The 20794-nt window shown below is 56.2% G+C and overlaps 1 protein-coding gene across 1 annotated transcript in view; it reads left to right on the forward strand.

Annotated features, from left to right (window-relative positions):
* The window catches only part of LOC140404604 (chromodomain-helicase-DNA-binding protein 3-like), a 209473-nt gene that overhangs the window by 120670 nt on the left and 68009 nt on the right, over positions 1-20794 (forward strand). Inside the window, exons 14-19 of the mRNA XM_072493205.1 lie at positions 837-1028; positions 5804-6004; positions 6156-6293; positions 8169-8290; positions 11545-11718; positions 12072-12213. Of these exons, the coding sequence (XP_072349306.1) occupies positions 837-1028; positions 5804-6004; positions 6156-6293; positions 8169-8290; positions 11545-11718; positions 12072-12213 (969 nt within the window). The remainder of the gene's footprint in view (positions 1-836; positions 1029-5803; positions 6005-6155; positions 6294-8168; positions 8291-11544; positions 11719-12071; positions 12214-20794) is intronic.

Below are 20794 nucleotides of genomic sequence, written 5' to 3' on the forward strand. Positions count from 1 at the left end.
AAAGAGAGGCTGCGATGATGGCGGGTGTGTGAACTGATAAAAGGACGTTAAGGGGGAAGGGAAACTGAACCCCAATAATCACCTAATCGTGACTGTGAGAGCACCGCTGAAGATGAAGCGGTTAACGACTTGCCCAGTGTGTGTGTGAATGTAGCGGGGCTGGGGTGAATGGCGAGTTGTGTTTTTTTAAAAATTGATGTTGGTTGAGGAGTAAGTATTGGTTGGATATTGGGAAAATTCCCCGCCCGAGTCCTGGAATGTTGCCTGCCGTGTTCCTAAACGCCAACCAGCTCGTCTTCGCCAACTAGGACCCATCCGACTTCCTAAACCTTTCCTCGTTGGCTGACCCTCCTCGGGCTGGCTTGTGATTCGGGAGCGTCGCTCCCGCTCCCTGAGACCAGACGTTGTTGGTTCGGTGCCCCGCTCCCAAAGGCACGAGCGCAAAAACAGAACTGGTAGCTCTGGCGTGGCGAGTGGCGCACTGTCGGAGAGCCCCGTCCGCGCACTGGGGCACGGATAGGATCCCACGGCTACTATTTTGGAGCACGGCAAGAGGAGCTTTCCCAGTGCCCCGGCCAGAGGAAACGTGTGTAGTTTTCACCTGGTTGCTGCCTTCCTGTGTTGACAATGGTCACACTTCAGAAGCACTTCGCTGGTTGGAAAGTGCTTCGGGACGTCGACCGGGACATGAACGTTGTGCAAATGTGAACTATTTCTGAAAGGCTGATTTCTCTCTGTTGGCGTTGCGTACTGCGGCAGACACGGCTGTGTGTTTACCAGCTCTCCTGTCCTTTTCCTCCCGTTGTTCACCTTATTGCACCTTTTTTTTCCTGCAGCCGACGATCAAGTACGAGGTGCAGCCGGACTTTGTCACGGTCACTGGGGGGACCCTCCACATGTACCAGCTGGAGGGGCTGAACTGGCTGCGCTTCTCCTGGGCGCAGGGCACCGACACCATCCTGGCTGACGAGATGGGACTGGGGAAGACGATCCAGACCATTGTCTTCCTGTACTCCCTGTACAAAGAGGTTTGTGGTTTAGAATAAGTTTTATCCGACACGGGGATGTTCTTTTTGCTGGATAGCAGCACGGGGATGTTCGTCCAGAGGCACTGACTTGCCGCACTGGAGTAATCATTCAGGGACAATATCAACAGAATCCTCAAAGATCACTGTGAGCAGTTAAGGTGACCACAAGGGGGGGTGTGTGTGTGTGTGTGTGTGGGGGGTGTGTGTGGGGGGGGGGTGGGGTGGGGGGGTGGGTGTGTGTGGGGGGGGTGGGTGTGTGTGGGGGGGGTGGGTGTGTGTGGGGGGGTGGGTGTGGGGGGGGTGGGGGTGGGTGTGTGTGGGGGGGGTGTGTGGGGGGGTGGGTGTGGGGGGTGTGTGTGGGGGGAGTGGGGGTGGGTGTGTGTGTGTGTGTGTGGGGGGGTGGGTGTGTGTGTGGGGGGGGTGGGGGTGGGTGTGTGTGGGGGGTGGGGGTGGGTGTGTGTAGGGGGGTTGAGTGTGGGGGTGTGGCTGTGGGGGGGGGTGTGTGTGGGGGGGGGTGTGTGTGTGGGGGGGTGGGGGGGTGTGGGTGTATGTGTGTCTGGCGGGGGGTGGGGATGTGTGTCGGGCAGGGGTGTGTGTGTGTCGAGCGGTGGGTGGGTGTGTGTGTGTGTCGGGCGGGGGGTGGGTGTGTCGGGCGGGGTGTGTGTGTGTCGGGCGGGGGGTGGGTGTGTGTGTGTGTCGGGTGGGGGGTGGGTGTGTGTGTGTGTCGGGCGGGGGGTGGGTGTGTGTGTGTGGGGGTGGGTGTGTGTAGGGGGGTGAGTGTGGGTGTGTGTGGGGGGTGGGGGTGTGTGTGTGTGGGGGTGGGGCTGGGTGTGTGGGGGTGTGTGTGGGGGGGTGGGTGTGTCGGGCAGGGGGTGGGTGTTTGCATGTGTCGGGCGGGGGTGGGTGTGTGCGTGTGTCGGGCGGGGGCTGGGTGTGCGTGTGTCGGGCGGGGGCTGGGTGTGTGCGTGTGTCGGGCGGGGGGTGGGTGTGCGCGTGTGTCGGGCGGGGGGTGGGTGTGTGCGTGTGTCGGGCGGGGGGTGGGTGTGTGTGTGTTGTCGGGCGGGGGGTGGGTGTGTGGGGGTGGGGGGGTGTGTGTGGGGGGTGGGTGTGGGGGGGTGAGTGGTGTGTTTGTGGGGGGGTGTGTGTGTGGGGATGGGTGTGTGTGTGGGGGTTTGGGGGTGTGTGGGGGGTGGGGGGTGTGTGGGGGGTGGGGGTGTGTGTGGGGGGGTGGGGTGGGGGTTTGGGGGTGTGTGGGGGGGGTGAGTGGTGTGTTTGTGGGGGGGTGTTTGGAGGGGGGGTTTGGTGGGGAGGGTGGTGGGGGTGTGTGGTGGGGGGGTGGTGTGGTGGGGAGTGTGTGTGTGGTGGGGGGTGGGTGGGGTGTATGTGTGTGTGTGGTGGGGGTGGGGGTGTGTGGTGGGGGTGTGTGTGGTGGGGGTGTGTGTGGTGGGGGTGTGTGTGGTGGGGGTGTGTGTGGTGGGGGTGTGTGTGGTGGGGGTGTGTGTGGTGGGGGGGTGTGTGGTGGGGGGGTGTGTGGTGGGGGGGGGGTGTGGTGGGGGGTGTGTGTGGTGGGGGGTGTGTGTGGTGGGGGGGTGTGTGGTGGGGGTGTGTGGGGTGGGGGTGTGTGGGGTGGGGGTGTGTGGGGTGGGGGTGTGTGGGGTGGGGGTGTGTGGGGTGGGGGTGTGTGGGGTGGGGGTGTGTGGGGTGGGGTGGGGTGTGGGGGTGTGTGTGTGTGGTGGGGGGGTGTGTGTGTGTGTGGGGGGGTGGGGGGGTGTAGGGGGGGTGAGTGTGGGGGGTGGGGGGGGTGTGTGTGTGGGGGTGGGGCTGGGTGTGTGGGGGTGTGTGTGGGGGGGTGGGTGTGTCGGGCGGGGGGTGGGTGTGTGCATGTGTCGGGCGGGGGTGGGTGTGTGCGTGTGTCGGGCGGGGGCTGGGTGTGTGCGTGTGTCGGGCGGGGGCTGGGTGTGTGCGTGTGTCGGGCGGGGGGTGGGTGTGTGCGTGTGTCGGGCGGGGGGTGGGTGTGTGCGTGTGTCGGGCGGGGGGTGGGTGTGTGTGTGTTGTCGGGCGGGGGGTGGGTGTGTGGGGGTGGGGGTGTGTGTGTGGGGGGTGGGTGTGGGGGGGTGAGTGGTGTGTTTGTGGGGGGGTGAGTGTGTGGGGATGGGTGTGTGTGTGGGGGTTTGGGGGTGTGTGGGGGGGTGGGGGGTGTGTGGGGGGTGGGGGTGTGTGTGGGGGGGTGGGGTGGGGGTTTGGGGGGGTGTGGGGGGGTGAGTGGTGTGTTTGTGGGGGGGTGTTTGGAGGGGGGGTGTGGTGGGGAGGGTGGTGGGGGGGTGTGGTGGGGGGGTGGTGTGGTGGGGAGTGTGTGTGTGGTGGGGGGTGGGTGGGGTGTATGTGTGTGTGTGGTGGGGGTGGGGGTGTGTGGTGGGGGTGTGTGTGGTGGGGGTGGGGGTGTGTGGTGGGGGTGTGTGTGGTGGGGGTGTGTGTGGTGGGGGGGTGTGTGGTGGGGGGTGTGTGTGGTGGGGGTGTGTGGGGTGGGGGGGTGTGTGGTGGGGGTGTGTGGGGTGGGGGTGTGTGGGGTGGGGGTGTGTGGGGTGGGGGTGTGTGGGGTGGGGGTGTGTGGGGTGGGGGTGTGTGGGGTGGGGGTGTGTGGGGTGGGGGTGTGTGGGGGTGTGTGTGTGTGGTGGGGGTGTGTGTGTGTGTGTGGGGGGGTGGGTGTGTGTGGGGGGTGGGTGTGTGGGGGGGGTGTGAGTGTGGGGGGGTGGGGGGGGGTGGGTGTGGGGGGGGTGTGTGGGGGTATGTGTGTGTGTGGGGGGGGGTGGGTGTGTGGGGGGGGTGTGTGTGGGGGGTGTGTGGTGGGGGTGTGTGTGTGGGTGTGTGGGGGGGTGTGGGTGTGTGGGGGGGTGTGGGTGTGTGGGGGGGTGTGGGTGTGTGGGGGTATGTGTGTGTGGTGGGGATGTGTGTGGTGGGGGTGTGTGTGGTGGGGGTGTGTGGTGGGGGTGTGTGTGGGTGTGGTGGGTGTGTGTGTTTGTGTGGGGGGGGTGGGTGTGTGGTGGGGTGTGTGTGTGGGTGTGGTGGGGGGGGTGGGGGTGTGTGTGGTGGGGGTGTGTGTGGGTGTGGTGGGTGTGTGTGTTTGTGTGGGGGGGGTGGGTGTGTGGTGGGGTGTGTGTGTGGGTGTGTGGGGGGGGTGGGGGTGTGTGGGTGTGGGGGTATGTGTGTGTGTGTGGGGGGGGTGTGAGTGGTTGGGGGGGTGAGTGGTGTGTTTGTGGGAGGTGGGAGAGAGAACCCCAGCTTTCACTCATGTCCTTTTACGCAGTAGAACTCTCTATTCTTCGCCAACCTGGTTCCCGTACGTGACTCCAATCCCGTTCCAGCAAGGTTGACTTTTTCCGAATGGTGTAACCTGGCCCACTCCCATTGCCGCCACATTCCCGAGGGCAGCTAGGGACCGGTAATAAATGGCGGCCTTGCAAGTATCCGGAGAGTTTTGAAGCGGTGGTTTGAGCTGCGGGCTGCGGGCATCACCATGTGTGAGATTCATGGCTGCAGTGATCCGGGAGAGGGCGTGACCTGCAGGTCGACCTCTGTGCTCCTTGTGAGGCACCTCGGGCTCCTCGTCCACGTTAACGGTGTCAGCAGCCTCTGCAGCAGGTGAAGGGTCGGGGCTGGAGGGGTTTGGGGTTGAACCGATCATTAGATCCTTTCATGGGGATGTGGGCGTGCTCTCTGGGCCAGTGTTTATTGACCCATCCCTAATTGCCCGTGAACTGAGCACCTCGCTTGGCCATTTCGGAGGGGGGCAGTCAAGATTCGACCACAACGCTGTGGGTCTGGAGTCACTTGTAGGCCAGACCGGGTAAGGACGGCAGATTTCCTCCCCTAAAGGTGAACCAGATGGGTTTTGAAAACAATCGACGATAGTTTGATGCTTGCCATTTCGGAGGCTAGCTTTTAATTGCGGAATTTAAACGAACGTTGAATTAAAATTCAATCAGTTGCTGTGGGGACATTTGAACTCGGGTCCTCAGAGAATTCACCTGGGCCCCTGGATTACTAGTCTGGTGACATTGCCAGCACATCACTACCTCTTCTCTAGGCTACCCTCTGCTGCCCTCAAGTCCTGCTCGCAAGGGCAGCAGGGTGGCCGAGTGGTTAACACTGCTTTCTCACGCCGTCGAGGTCCCAGGTTCGATCCCGGCTCTGGGTCACTGTCCGTGTGGAGTTTGCACATTCTCCCCGTGTCTGCGTGGGTTTCACCCCCACAACCCAAAGATGTGCAGGGTAGGTGGATTGGCCACGCTAAACTGCCCCTTAATTGGAAAAAATGAATTGGGCACTCTAAATTTATAAAACAAAACTGCAGCTCGCCCGTTACCCCCTGTGCTCGCTAACTTGCATTGGCTCCCGATCCATTGATGCCTGAAATTTAACATTCTTAAGAGCAGTCTTCAAATCGCATCCCCTCTCCTCCATATCGCTAACCACCTCCAGCTGCACAATCCTCTGAGATCTCTGCGCAGCTCTCATCCTGGCCACTTGCTCATCCCCCGATCGCCATCGCTCCACCAGTGACGGCTGTGCCTCCAGCTGACTGGGGCCCAAGCTCTTGCATGCCCTCCCTAACCCACTCTGCGCCCGTCCCTTTCAGCTTTTCCAACGGGTCTTTGCGTCTCTGCTAGTTTCTGTTTGGTTCCGCTCCTGGCGCCCCGGGACGTTTGCCACGTTAAAGCCGCCCCCGGTCTGGTGCCGTTAATCATTGTTCCTTTTTTGTTATTGCGACTCCTCAGGGACATACGAGCGGCCCCTTCCTGGTCAGCGCCCCCCTGTCCACGATCATAAACTGGGAGCGAGAGTTTGAGATGTGGGCGCCAGATTTCTACGTGGTGACGTACACTGGGGACAAAGACAGCCGGGCTGTCATCCGGGAAAACGAGCTCTGCTTTGACGACAGTGCAGTCAGAGTCAGCAAGCGAGCTGTGCGGTTTAAGGTGAGTTATTGAGGGGGACAGCGTGCCCCGTACACACTCACTGGAGAGTAACCTGGAGCAACCAAAACCAGGCAAAGGGGGTAACTTATCCAGATGTGTACCTCCCTGTGCAGCGATGGTTAAACTGGCCTAACTGATGTTTTCTTTATAGAGTCAGGCGCAGGTGAAGTTCCACGTCCTGTTGACCTCCTACGAGCTGATTACCATCGACCACGCAGCTCTGAGCTCCATTAAATGGGCCTGTCTCGTGGTGGATGAAGCGCACCGGCTGAAGAACAACCAGTCCAAGGTGAGATTTGAGCGGCAGGCCCTTCATCCCGTTCTATCACTTGACGTCTTTCATACCATTCGCGTTTCCGAGCAGTGCTTTGCGCGCTTTATTTGAAGCTGGTGACTGACTTTGTGACCACTCTTCCTGCTGTTCCGTCACTCTTCCTCGATGAAGGAGCTGAGGCGTTGGTTCTGGCCTCATTTCATGGCTACGGGCATTGCTGGCAAAGGTGACGTTGCCCGGCCCTAGTCGCCCTGACAAGGTGGTTCATTTAGTACTAGCACTGACCCCGGCATCGTGTACTGGCACTGACCCCGGCATCGTGTACTGGCACTGACCCCGGCATCGTGTACTGGCACTGACCCTGGCATCGTGTACTGGCACTGACCCTGGCATCGTGTACTGGCACTGACCCCGGCATCGTGTACTGGCACTGACCCCGGCATCGTGTACTGGCACTGACCCTGGCATCGTGTACTGGCACTGACCCCGGCATCGTGTACTGGCACTGACCCCGGCATCGTGTACTGGCACTGACCCTGGCATCGTGTACTGGCACTGACCCCGGCATCGTGTACTGGCACTGACCCCGGCATCGTGTACTGGCACTGACCCCGGCATCGTGTACTGGCACTGACCCCGGCATCGTGTACTGGCACTGACCCCGGCATCGTGTACTGGCAGTGACCCCGGCATCGTGTACTGGCACTGACCCTGGCATCGTGTACTGGCACTGACCCCGGCATCGTGTACTGGCACTGACCCCGGCATCGTGTACTGGCACTGACCCCGGCATCGTGTACTGGCACTGACCCTGGCATCGTGTACTGGCACTGACCCCGGCATCGTGTACTGGCACTGACCCCGGCATCGTGTACTGGCACTGACCCTGGCATCGTGTACTGGCACTGACCCCGGCATCGTGTACTGGCACTGACCCCGGCATCGTGTACTGGCACTGACCCCGGCATCGTGTACTGGCACTGACCCCGGCATCGTGTACTGGCACTGACCCCGGCATCGTGTACTGGCACTGACCCCGGCATCGTGTACTGGCACTGACCCCGGCATCGTGTACTGGCACTGACCCCGGCATCGTGTACTGGCACTGACTGGGTATAGACAGCAGGTTCCCTTCCCGAAGGAACGCTTTACGATCCCTGTAAAAACACAATGAGATACGAATTCTCAGTGACCAACTCCATTTTATGGATTTTACCAAAATGAACTACAATAAGAGCTGGTGCAGTAGACCATTCGGCCCATTGAGCCTGCTCCGCCATTCTATACCATTGTGGGCTTTAACTCCCGTTTTCCTGCCCACTCCCCATATCCCATAATCCCTTGCGAGACCAACGGCAGAGCACCCACAACCCTCTGGGGGTGGGGAATTCCAAAGACTCACAACACAACACATTAGTGGGGTCTGTGTAGAGACCCCTAAACTCGTGGTGATATTGGAGATGGTGTTAAAGAGGAAGTTACAGACATGTGTGACAAAGGAACATCTGTCATCTGCCTGTAGATTGGGCAAATAAGATTGCTAACAATGCCAGCGAGGAGGTTTCCTGGCCCAATACATCGAGGAACTGTGTGATAGCCCTCACGAGGCCCTCCCCATGCCCTTTGTAGAATAAGAGTTGCCACAGTGAGCAGGTGGAGGCCTACCCAACAGGGGCTGATTCGAGGGACTGAATCATAGAATCCCTACAGCGCAGAAGGAGGCCATTCGGCCCCTCGAGTTTGCACTGACCCTCTGAAAGAGCACCCATCCAGGCCCACTCTCCTGTCTTATCCCCGTAACCCCACCTAACCTTTTGGTGGGGGAGCTTGTACTGAAGGAGGCAACGCAGAAGCTCTGACCGCTGTCCTGACCTGTTGCTGCTGCTTCAGTTTTTCAGGGTGTTGAACGGTTACAAGATTGACTGTAAGCTGTTGCTGACGGGGACACCACTACAGAACAATCTAGAAGAACTCTTCCATCTGCTCAACTTTCTTACCTCCGACCGTTTCAAGTAAGTGTTGTTTCCATAGAGGTGGGGAGGGGGGGCCAAGGACTCTGTATCTATTTTAGACCTTTCGCAACCTCGGGGCGTCTGCACAAATACGGAAATGTCTTTTGCTTTTGAAGAGCGGCCGTTGTGCAATGAAGGAAACGTGGCAGCCAATTTACAGAGCACGATCCCACTTTCATCTCTTCACCATTGCGGCGACTCCACCCCCCAGCTATCCCCAGGAAACCGCAATGTTCGCAATGACCCATTTTTGTGGCGCAATAAACACCGAGCAAAACACCCAGGGTGAACTCCCCTTACAGATTCACAAAATGATACAGCACTGGAAAGGCCCATCGAGCCTGCACCGACACCTGACAAACACCTGACCTGCCGAGTAATCCTATTCGCCAGAAATAGCATAGCCTTGAATGTTCAGACGTGCCAAGTACTTTTAGAAGGATGTGAGGCAACCAGCCTCTCCCACCCTCCCAGGCAGTGCATTCCAGACCGTCGCCACCCTCTGGGTAAAAGGTTTTTCCTCAAATCCTCCCGAAACCTCCTGCCCCTCACCATGAAGGGGGGTGGGGGGGGGGGGAGGGCACGGTAGCACAGTGGTTAGCACAGTTGCTTCACAGCTCCTGGGTCCCAGGTTCGATTCCCGGCTCGGGTCACTGTCTGTGCGGAGTCTGCACGTTCTCCCCGTGTGTGCGTGGGTTTCCTCCGGGTGCTCCGGTTTCCTCCCACGGTCCAAAGATGTGCAGGTTAGGTGGATTGGCCATGATAAGCCCTTGGTGTCCAAAATTGCCCTGAGTGTCATAGAACATAGAACAATACAGCGCAGTACAGGCCCTTCGGCCCACGATGTTGCACCGAAACAAAAGCCATCTAACCTACACTATGCCATTATCATCCATATGATTATCCAATAAACTTTTAAATGCCCTCAATGTTGGCGAGTTCACTACTGTAGCAGGTAGGGCATTCCACGGCCTCACTACTCTTTGCGTAAAGAACCTACGATGTTGGGTGGGGTTACTGGGTTATGGGGATAGGGTGGAGGTGTTGACCTTGGGTAGGGTGCTCTTTCCAAGAGCCGGTGCAGACCCGATGGGGCGAATGGCCTCCTTCTGCACTGTAAATTCTATGATAATCTATGAACTTGTGTTCTCTCATGTCTTAGAAAATGAAAATCGCTTATTCTCACAAGTAGCCTTCAAATGAAGTTACTGTGAAAAGCCCCTAGTCGCCACATTCCGGCACCTGTTCGGGGAGGCTGTTACAGGAATCGAACCATGCTGCTGGCCTGCCTTGGTCTGCTTTCAAAGCCAGCGATTTAGCCCTGTGCTAAACAGCCCCGGTAGGGACTAAGACTAAGGGGAACAGCTGCTCCCTATCCATCCTGTCCATGGTCCCTCGTGTGTCGTGGCATCTTGGGTGGTGTTTAAAAAATAAAAAACATTTAGATTTAATTAAACTTTAAAGCACTTTCCAGAATCTGAATGAATCCTCTTGTTCAAAATCACCTTTAAAATATGGTTCGGCTGTGATTTGTCCCTCGAGAGGGTCGATGAGCGTTTACCTCGCATGTTGCTCTCGATTCAGTGCGACCCACATTGTCATTGCTTCCGAGTGTGGATGAGAGGCAACGCGAGGCTCGGAGGCCGAGAGGCGGGGAGAGCACATCTTCCCGCCTGTTCCCTGCAGTTCCTACTCTCAGCCCCTGTAGGTGCTGTCGGCTGCGACGGGGGGGAAATAGCAGACTGTTCAACTCCCCTCCAATTCGGTCATTTCTGAAAACTAGAAAGACTCGCAAAGTGCTTCCACGCAATAGATTCCCTTGGTTTACCGGCGGCTGCTTTGTAGGAAGCATGGCTTTGGCACACAGCAGGATCCCGCCGATCGCATAGCAAGAAATACCCAGTTTACCGGGTGTCTTGTTAACGGTTGAGGAGTAACGCTGGCCAGGAGAAGGAAACCCGTTGTTTCGTTGCCGCCATGGGAATTTCATAGAACATCGAACAGCACAGTCCAGGCCCTTCGGCCCACAATGTTGTGCTGACCATTTATCCTAATCTAAGATCAACCTAACCTCCACCCCTTGAATTTACTGATGTCCATGTGCCTGTCCAAGAGTCGCTTAAATGTCCCGAATGACTCTGACTCCACAACCTCCGCTGGCAGTGCATTCCTCACACACCCACCACTCTCTGTGTAAAGAACCCTGACATCTCCCCTATACCTTCCTCCAATCACCTTAAAATTATTTCCCCGCATCACAGCCATTTCCACCCTGGGGAAAAGTCTCTGGCTATCCACTCTAACCATGCCTCTCACCACCTTGTACACCTCTATCAAGTCACCTTCTTCGCTCCAGTGAGAAAAGCCCTAGCTCCCTCAACCTTTCTTCATAAGGCCTGCCCTCCAGTCCAGGCAGCATCCTGGTAAATCCCCTCTGTACCCTCTCCAAAGTATCCACATTCTTCCTATAATGAGGCGACCAGAACTGGACACAATATTCCAAGTGTGGTCTAACCAGGGTTTTATAAAGCTGCAGCAAAACCTCATGACTCTGAACTCGATCCCCTGTTATTTTAATTTCACCCCAACGCACCAGTTGTAGGACAAACCCCTCTGACCCTGCAGCATTCCCTCAGTACTGCCTTCAGCTACCTAAACCCCTCTGACCCTGCAGCATTCCCTCAGCACTGCCTTCAGCTACCTAAACCCCTCCGCCCATCTCCATCCTATACGCTCCTTACACACTACTCTTCAATTAAGGTTTAGGGCAGCACAGTAGCATAGTTGTTAGCACTGTTGCTTCACAGCTCCAGGGTCCCAGGTTCGATTCCGGCTTGGGTCACTGTCTGTGCGGAGTCTGCACGTCCTCCCCGTGTCTGCGTGGGTTTCCTCCGGGTGCTCCGGTTTCCTCCCACAGTCCAAAGATGTGCAGGTTAGGTGGATTGGCCATGATAAATTACCCTTAGTGTCCAAAATTGCCCTTAGTGTTGGGTGGGGTTACTGGGATAGGGTGGAGGTGTTGACCTTGGGTAGGGTGCTCTTTCCAAGAGCCGGTGCAGACTCGATGGGCCGAATGGCCTTCTGCGCTGTAAATTCTATGATTCTTTAGGCCTTAATGTCGTTGAGTGAAACTTGTCCCTTGGGATGTTTTGGTCACATTAAGTTTGCGGTGCAGCAACCTCAACAACTTGAGAGGCTCCCGCCCCGTCAGATTCCGTGGCCACCCAAAGTCCATCTCTCACTTTCTCTTTCAGTAATCTGGAGGGCTTCCTCGAAGAATTTGCTGACATCTCGAAGGAGGACCAGATCAAGAAGCTGCACGACCTCCTCGGCCCCCACATGCTGCGGCGCCTGAAGACTGACGTCTTCAAAAACATGCCCTCCAAGACCGAGCTGATTGTCCGCGTGGAGTTGAGCACGATGCAAAAGTGAGTAACCAAAGGTTCGGGGCCTCTTGTGCCCAGTGCAGTGAGGAGTGTCTGGACCCTCCACCTTCAGCACACGATTCGTGGAGGGGAAGGGGGGAATGTTGAGCTAGCGTGGAGCTCATTCAGCTCCTCCGACCCCGCCCCACCACCACCACCACCCAGAGACGTCCCTCCCACACCACCTACTGATCCCCTACTTTCACCCAAAAACCCCCACCCCACTTTGGGGAGGAGAGAGAGACGTAATGTGGATGATGTGCTAAATGCAGGCCAATATTAACAAGTCCCGACGCTGCTAATCAACAACTCCTCCACCCTCGGATGCACTCTGTAATCTGTTTACTGTTTTTCAGAAAATACTATAAATTTATTCTGACAAGGAACTTTGACGCCCTGAATTCCAAAGGTGGTGGGAACCAGGTGTCTCTGCTGAATATCATGATGGACCTGAAGAAATGTTGTAACCACCCCTATCTCTTCCCAGTGGCTGCCATGGTAGGTGATCGCTGCGTTTTGCTTCTGCCGCTGCCATGTCTTTAATGTTGCCCCGCAGGGCTCGGCCAGTGGTTAACGAGGGGCTTGCGTCTCAAGGGGGTGAACCGTCCCCCGGCGCGTCAGTGTGGGGGGGGGGGGGGGGGAAGTAGACCGATCCCGGGAGGTTTGGGTGCGGGATCGCGGCAGAAGGCCATTCAGCCCCTCCAGCTTGCTCCATTTTGATCCTATCGTGACTGACCCATACTCCATCTCCGTTTGCCCAATTCGACTCCATGTCCCTTAACCCTTTGCTCAATAAAAAAAAAACATTACAAGCTGGAAGGTTCCAGTTGACCCATTCCGCATCTCTTTCATCTTCTCTCCCTCCCCCAGTCTCCATTGACTGGTGGAGAGAGAGTTCAGATTTCCACTGCCTATCCTGCGAAGAAGTGCTTCCTGACATCGCCCCTGGGTGGCCTGGCTTTACTTTTAAGCCCTCTTGCTCTGGACCCCCCTCCCCCTGTCGGTGGGTCTAGTTTTTTTTTAAAACCAGATTTTAATCTTTTTAAATGCCTCTCAGTAGATCGGCACTTCATCTTTTCATACTCCAAGGGAGCAAAGTCAGGTTTATGCATTCTTCAATTGAATCTGTGCCGCACTCCCTCTGGGCCAATCCGTCCTTCCTGAGTTGCGGTTTGTGGAGAACTGGACACTGAGCACCCCCCTTGCTCCCTCTGGACTGCGAGCAGGGATGGCTGAATGAATGGCAGGAGTGGGAGGATTGACGGACATGGGCTAACGGGAGGCTGTGATAAGACCCAGATAATCGCTTTGTCTGTGATGTTAATTGAGGGGTGCAGGGGAGAATTCCCATGATTTTGTTCCAGTTGTGAGCTCGCTCTTCAAAATAAATTTAGAGCACCCAATTCATTTTTTCCAACTAAGGGGCAATTTAGTGTGGCCAATGCACCAACCCTGCCCATCTTTGGATTGTGGGGGCAAAACCCACGCAAACACGGGGAGAATATGCCAACTCCACACGGGCAGTGACCCGGGTTCGAACCCGGGCCCTCGGCGCAGTGAGGCGTCTGCTAACCACTGCGCCACCCTGCTGTCAGATCTTTTACATGCAGTGCAGGGATCAGGCCGGGCCTTGGCGTAATGCCTGAAGGACAGCACATCTGTGCACTTCTATTCCTCGACTCTGCGGAGACCAGTGCTGGGGCCCCAGCTATCCACATTGCATATTCATGATTTAGATGAGGGAATGTAATAACTCCAAATTTGCGGGTGCGTGTTACGACCCCCTGGACGAGTGCACGGTCAGTTCCAGAGCCACTTGACCCAGAGTCGCAAAGCAATTGAAATTTTAAAAATCCCTGGAAAAACACCTGAATTCTTTGGCCCTTTGATACCCAATAAGTACAGTCACCAGGTTTGTCAATTTAAGCAGTTCATTTTATTAATTAAAAAATATATATTTTTTTTTTATTAGGGTATTTGCAAGTTTTTATAATAATCACAATAACAGCAACATAAACATGGTACAATAAACATTTCTACCCCCATCACAATCTTAACACACTCCAATCATGAAACAACAATCCGGCCCCCCCCCCTTTGGAATACTGCATCTGCCGACATTTTAATTTCCCCCGAGAAAGTTGACGAACGGCTGCCACCTCCGAGTGAACCCCAACATTGACCCTCTTAAGGTGAACTTTATTTTCTCGAGACTGAGAAACCCAGCCACGTCACTAACCCAGGTCTCGACACTTTGAGTCCCTCCACATTGCTAAGATCCGTCTCCTGGCTACCAGGGCGGCAAAGGCCAGAACGTCGGCCTCTTTCGCCCCCTGAACTCCCGGCTCTTCCGACACCCCGAAGATCGCCCCCTTCGGACTCGGCACCACCCGTGTTTTTAGCACCGTGGACATGGCCTTAGAGAAACCCTGTCAAAACCCTCTAAGCTTCGGGCATGCCCAGAACATGTGGACATGATTTGCTGGGCTTCCCGCGCTCCTCGCCCACCTGTCCTCTACCCCAAGAAACTTGCTCATTCGGGCCACCGTCATGTGTGCCCGGTGGACTACCTTAAATTGTATCAGGCTAAGCCTGGAGCACAATGAGGAGGTATTAATCCTGCTTAGGGCATCCGCCCACAGACCCGCCTCTATCTCTCCTCCGAGCTCGTCCTCCCACTTGCCCTTAAGCTCCTCCACCGGAGTTTCCTCCACCTGCGAAAGCTCCTGGTAAATATCCGATACCTTCCCCTCTCCCACCCAGGTACTGGAGACTACTCTGTCCTGTATCCCCCGTGTCGGCAGCGGCGGAAAGGCCGGATCCTGCTTTCTCAGGAAGTCTCGCACCTGCAAATACCTAAAACCATTCCCTGCTGGCAATTAAAATTTATCCTCCAAGGCTTTCAAGCTGGGGAAGCTCCCGTCTATAAATAGGTCCCCCATCCTCCTAATTCCTGCTCTTTGCCATCTCCGGAACCCACCATCCACCCTACCCGGTACAAACCGATGATTATTGTAAATCGGGGTCCAAGCCGATGCTCCCTCCACTCTCTATATCTCCTCCACTGCCCCCAGATTGTCAGAGCCGACACCACCAGCGGATTTGTGGAGTATTGGGCCGGCAAGAACGGAAGAGGTGCCGATATCAGTGCTCCCAAACTTGTGTCTTTACATGATGCCGCCTCCATCCGCTCCCACACAAAGAACAAAGAAAATTACAGCACAGGAACAGGCCCTTCGGCCCTCCCAGCCTGCGCAGATCCAGATCCTTTATCTAAACCTGTCACCTATTTTCCAAGGATCTACTTCCCTCTGTTCCCCGCCCGTTCATATATCTGTCTAGATGCATCTTGAATGATGCTATCGTGCCCGCCTCTACCACCTCCGCTGGCAAAGCGTTCCAGACACCCACCACCCTCTGCGTAAAAAACTTTCCACGCACATCTCCCTTGAACTTTCCCCCTCTCACCTTGAAATCGTGACCCCTTGTAATTGACACCCCCACTCTTGGAAAAAGCTTGTTGCTATCCACCCTGTCCATACCTCTCATAATTTTGTAGACCTCAATCAGGTCCCCCCTCAACCTCCGTCTTTCCAGCGAAAACAATCCTAATCTACTCAACCTTTCTTCATAGCTAGCACCCTCCATACCAGGCAACATCCTGGTGATCCTCCTCTGCACCCTCGCTAAAGCATCCACACCCTTCTGGTAATGTGGCGACCAGAACTGCACGCAATATTCCAAATGTGGCCTAACCAAAGTCCTATACAACTGTAACATGACCTGCCGACTCTTGTACTCCATACTCGTCCGATGAAGGCAAGCATGCTGTATGCCTTCTTGACCACTCTTATCGACCTGCGTTGCCACCTTCAGGATACAATGGACCTGAACTCCCAGATCTCTCTGTACATCAATTTTCCCCAGGACTCTTTCATTGACCGTATAGTCCGCTCTTGAATTAGATCTTCCAAAATGCATCACCTCGCATTTGCCTGGATTGAACTCCATCTGCCATTTCTCTGCCCAACTCTCCAATCTATCTATATTTTGCTGTATTCTCTGACAGTCCTCCTCGCTATCTGCAACTCCACCAATCTTAGTATCATTTGCAAACTTGCTAATCAGACCACCTATACCTTCGTCCAGATCATTTATGTATATCACAAACAACAGTGGTCCGAGCACGGATCCCTGTGGAACACCACTGGTCACCTTTCTCCATTTTGAGACACCCCTTCCACCACTACTCTCTGTCTCCAGTTGCCCAGCCAATTCTTCATCCATCTAGCTAGTACACCCTGAACCCCATCCGACTTCACTTTTTCCATCAACCTGCCATGGGAAACTTTATCAAATGCCTTGCTGAAGTCCATGTATATGACATCTACAGCCCTTCCCTCATCAATTAACGTTGTCACTTCCTCTAATTCTATTAGGTTGGTAAGACATGACCTTCCCTGCACAAAAACATGCTGCCTATCACTGATAAGTCTATTTTCTTCCAAATGTGAATAGATCCTATCCCTCAACATCTTCTCCAACAGTTTGCGTACCACTGACGTCAAGCTCACAGGTCTATAATTCCCTGGATTATCCCTGCTACCCTTCTTAAACAGAGGGACAACATTAGCAATTCTCCATTCCTCCGGGACCTCGCCCGTGCTCCAGGATGCTGCAAAGATATCTGTTAAGGCCCCAGCTATTTTGTCCCTCACTTCCCTCAGTAACCTGGGATAGATCCCATCCGGACCTGGGGACTTGTCCACCTTAATGCCTTTTAGAATACCCAAAACTTCCCCCTTCCGTATGCCGACTTGACCAAGAGTATTTGAACATCCATCCTTAGCCTCAACATCCGTCATGTCCCTCTCCTTGGTGAATACCGATGCAAAGTACTCATTAAGAATCTCACCCATTTCTTCTGACTCCACGCATAAATTCCCTCTTTTGTCTTTGAGTGGGCCAATCCTTTCTCTAGTTACCCTCTTGCTCCTTATATATGAATAAAAGGCTTTGGGATTTTCCTTCCTGTTAGCCAAAGATATTTCATGACCCCTTTTAGCCCTCTTGATTGCGCGTTTGAGATTTGTCCTACTTTCCTGATATTCCTCCAAAGCTTCATCAGTTTTAAGTCGCCTCGATCTTATGTATGCTTCCTTTTTCATTTTAGCTAGTCTCACAATTCCACCCGTCATCCATGGTTCCCTAATCTTGCCATTTCTATCCCTCATTTTCACAGGGACATGTCTGTCCTGCACTCTAATCAACCTTTCCTTAAAAGACTCCCACATTTCAAATGTGGATGTACCCTTAAACAGCTGCTCCCAATCCACATTCCCTAGCTCCTGCCGAATTTTGTTAGACTTGGCCTTTCCCCAATTTAGCACTCTTCCTTTACGACCACTCTCGTCTTTGTCCATGAGTATTCTAAAACTTACGGAATTGTGATCGCTATTCCCAAAGTGATCACCGACTGAAACGTCAACCACCTGGCCGGGATCATTCCCCAATACCAGGTCCAGTATGGCCCCTTCCCGAGTTGGACTATTTACATACTGCTCTAAAAAACCCTCCTGGATGCTCCTTACAAATTCTGCTTCAGCTACGCCTCCAACACTACATGAAAATCGCTTATTGTCACAAGTAGGCTTCAAATGAAGTTACTGTGAAAAGCCCCTAGTCGCCACATTCTGGCGCCTGTTCGGGGAGGCTGGTATGGGAATTGAATCGTGCTGCTGGCCTGTCTTAGTCTGCTTTCAAAGCCAGCGATTTAGTCCGATTCAATGTTGGGGAAGTTCAAATCTCCCATCACGCCCACCCTATTGCAGGAAGGATGTTCCTGATGGTGGGGGGGGGACTGGACAGAGTCGATGCAGGAAGGATGTTCCTGATGGTGGGGGGGACTGGACAGGGTCGATGCAGGAAGGATGTTCCTGATGGTGGGGGGGGGGGGACTGGACAGGGTAGATGCAGGAAGAATGTTCCCGATGGTGGGGGGGACTGGACAGGGTCGATGCAGGAAGGATGTTCCCGATGGTGGGGGGGGGACTGGACAGGGTCGATGCAGGAAGGATGTCCCCGATGGTGGTGGGGGAGACTGGACAGGGTCGATGCAGGAAGGATGTTCCCGATGGTGGGGAGGGACTGGACAGGGTCGATGCAGGAAGGATGTTCCCGATGGTGGGGGGGACTGGACAGGGTCGATGCAGGGAGGATGTTCCCGATGGTGGGGGGGGACTGGACAGGGTCGATGCAGGGAGGATGTTCCCGATGGTGGGGGGGGACTGGACAGGGTCGATGCAGGAAGGATGTCCCCGATGGTGGGGGGGGGGACTGGACAGGATCGATGCAGGGAGGATGTTCTCGATGGTGGGGGGGGGGGACTGGACAGGGTTGATGCAGGAAGGATGTTCTCGATGGTGGGGGGGGGGACTGGACAGGGTAGATGCAGGAAGGATGTTCCCGATGGTGGGGGGGACTGGACAGGGTCGATGCAGGAAGGATGTTCCCGATGGGCGGGGGGGGGGCTGGACAGGGTAGATGCAGGAAGGATGCTCCCGATGGTGGTGGTGGTGGGGGGGGGGGGGGGGGGACTGGACAGGGTCGATGCAGGAAGGATGTTCCCGATGGGCGGGGGGGGGGCTGGACAGGGTAGATGCAGGAAGGATGCTCCCGATGGTGGTGGTGGTGGGGGGGGGTGGGGACTGGACAGGGTCGATGCAGGAAGGATGTTCCCGATGGGCGGGGGGGGACTGGACAGGGTCGATGCAGGAAGGATGTTCCCGGTGGGGGGGGGGACTGGACAGGGTCAATGCAGGAAGGATGTTCCCGATGGTGGGGGGGGGGGACTGGACAGGGTCGATGCAGGAAGGATGTTCCCAGTGGTGGGGGGGACTGGACAGGGTCGATGCAGGAAGGATGTTCTCAATGGTGGGGGGGGGGACTGGACAGGGTAGATGCAGGAAGGATGTTCCCGATGGTGGGGGGGGACTGGACAGGGTCGATGCAGGAAGGATGTTCCCAATGGTGGGGGGGGGGACTGGACAGGGTAGATGCAGGAAGGATGTTCCCGATGGTGGGGGGGGACTGGACAGGGTCGATGCAGGAAGGATGTTCCCAATGGTGGGGGGTGTCCAGAACCAGGGGTCAGTCTGAGGATACGGGGGAGACATTTCGGACAGAGATGAGACATTTCTTCCCCCAGAGACTGGGCGGCCTGTGGAATTCGTCACCACGGGAAGTCGTTGAGGCCAAAACGTTGTGTTTTCAAGAAGCCGTTAGATACAGCACTCGGGGCGGAGGGGGTCAGAGGATTTGGTTGGAGGGGCAGGGGGGGAGGAAGGCTGGATTAGGCCATTGAGGTGGATGATCAGCCATGATAATGAATGGCGGAGCGGGCTTGAAGGGCCGTCGGGGCTCCTCCTGCTCCTATTTTCTAAGTTTCAATGACTCCCACTGGACAAAGGGAGGTTGATTGGCCCATTACACGTCTACCCAGTTAACCCAAACCTCCACTTCTCCTCTGGTTTTAAACCGCAGTGCTCTGCTTACTGCCAACTCCCTGCTCCACACGGTCCGCAGTCCTGCTCCCAGGGCCCTGCGCAAACTCACTGGCTGGGGCTCGCTTGCTCCCATGCGATTGGCCCTGAGCCGATCACATGCACTGTGAAGCCCGCCCCCTTAAAGGGACCACACTACCGCAGTCTCTACAATTTAAAACAAAGATTGAGTTGCTGCTCTGTTGAGTTGGCTCTTGCAATGATGGGGGCTGCACAGTACAGCACACCCCGAGCTTGGATTCTCTCTGTTTAAATATGTGACCTTATCATAAATGTAAACAACTGTAAAGGTTAATGTAATGTCTAAATCAACCGCTAGAGGGAGGTAGGTGTACAACTATATAAGACATCGATGCTAAGACTTGTGAGAGGTTGAGGAGAAAGCTGGAAGACAGACTGAAGAAAACATAGTGTGAGTGAGAGCAGATCATAGTTAATGTATTAGTATGGAGATTAGTTGTAGATGAGTGTAGATTAAGGGGGCGATTCTCCCAAATGGAGCCCATGTGTTCACGCCGTTGCATTTCACGACAGCATGAACCAGGCCCGGGTACAACCTATTCTGTCCCCCACAGGGGGCCAGCACGGCGCTGGAGCGGTTCCCGCCGCTCCAACCTCATTTCCCGTCGCCAAATGGGCGCCGCGCCAACCCGCGCATGCGCGGGGGACGTCTTTAGCGTGCCGGCCCCGACTCAACATGGCGTCGGTGTTCAGGGGCCGGCTGCGCAGGGAAGTAGGCCCGGCTGGGGGGGGGGAGACCCCATCTGAGGCCCCCCAGGTGAAGGAGCCCCCCGCCCTCCCCCACAGGCAGCCCACCCGCAACTGTTCACGCATCGGGGCGTCAGGCCCGGGTCCTCCGGCCAGGCTCGGAGAATCACGCATCGGGGCGTCAGGCCCGGTTCCTCCGGCCAGGCTCGGAGAATCACGCATCGGGGCGTCAGGCCCGGTTCCTCCGGCCACACTCGGAGAATCGCGCATCGGGGCGTCAGGCCCGGTTCCTCCGATCCTCCGGCCAGGCTCGGAGAATCACGCATCGGGGCGTCAGGCCCGGTTCCTCCGGCCACACTCGGAGAATCACGCATCGGGGCGTCAGGCCCGGTTCCTCCGGCCAGGCTCGGAGAATCACGCATCGGGGCGTCAGGCCCGGTTCCTCCGGCCAGGCTCGGAGAATCACGCATCGGGGCGTCAGGCCCGGTTCCTCCGATCCTCCGGCCAGGCTCGGAGAATCGCGCATCGGGGCGTCAGGCCCGGTTCCTCCGGCCAGGCTCGGAGAATCACGCATCGGGGCGTCAGGCCCGGTTCCTCCGGCCAGGCTCGGAGAATCGCGCATCGGGGCGTCAGGCCCGGTTCCTCCGGCCAGGCTCGGAGAATCACGCATCGGGGCGTCAGGCCCGGTTCCTCCGGCCAGGCTCGGAGAATCACGCATCGGGGCGTCAGGCCCGGTTCCTCCGATCCTCCGGCCAGGCTCGGAGAATCGCGCATCGGGGCGTCAGGCCCGGTTCCTCCGGCCAGGCTCG

This window comes from Scyliorhinus torazame, chromosome 31 (assembly GCF_047496885.1).
Source record: "Scyliorhinus torazame isolate Kashiwa2021f chromosome 31, sScyTor2.1, whole genome shotgun sequence".
Classification (NCBI taxonomy): domain Eukaryota; kingdom Metazoa; phylum Chordata; class Chondrichthyes; order Carcharhiniformes; family Scyliorhinidae; genus Scyliorhinus; species Scyliorhinus torazame.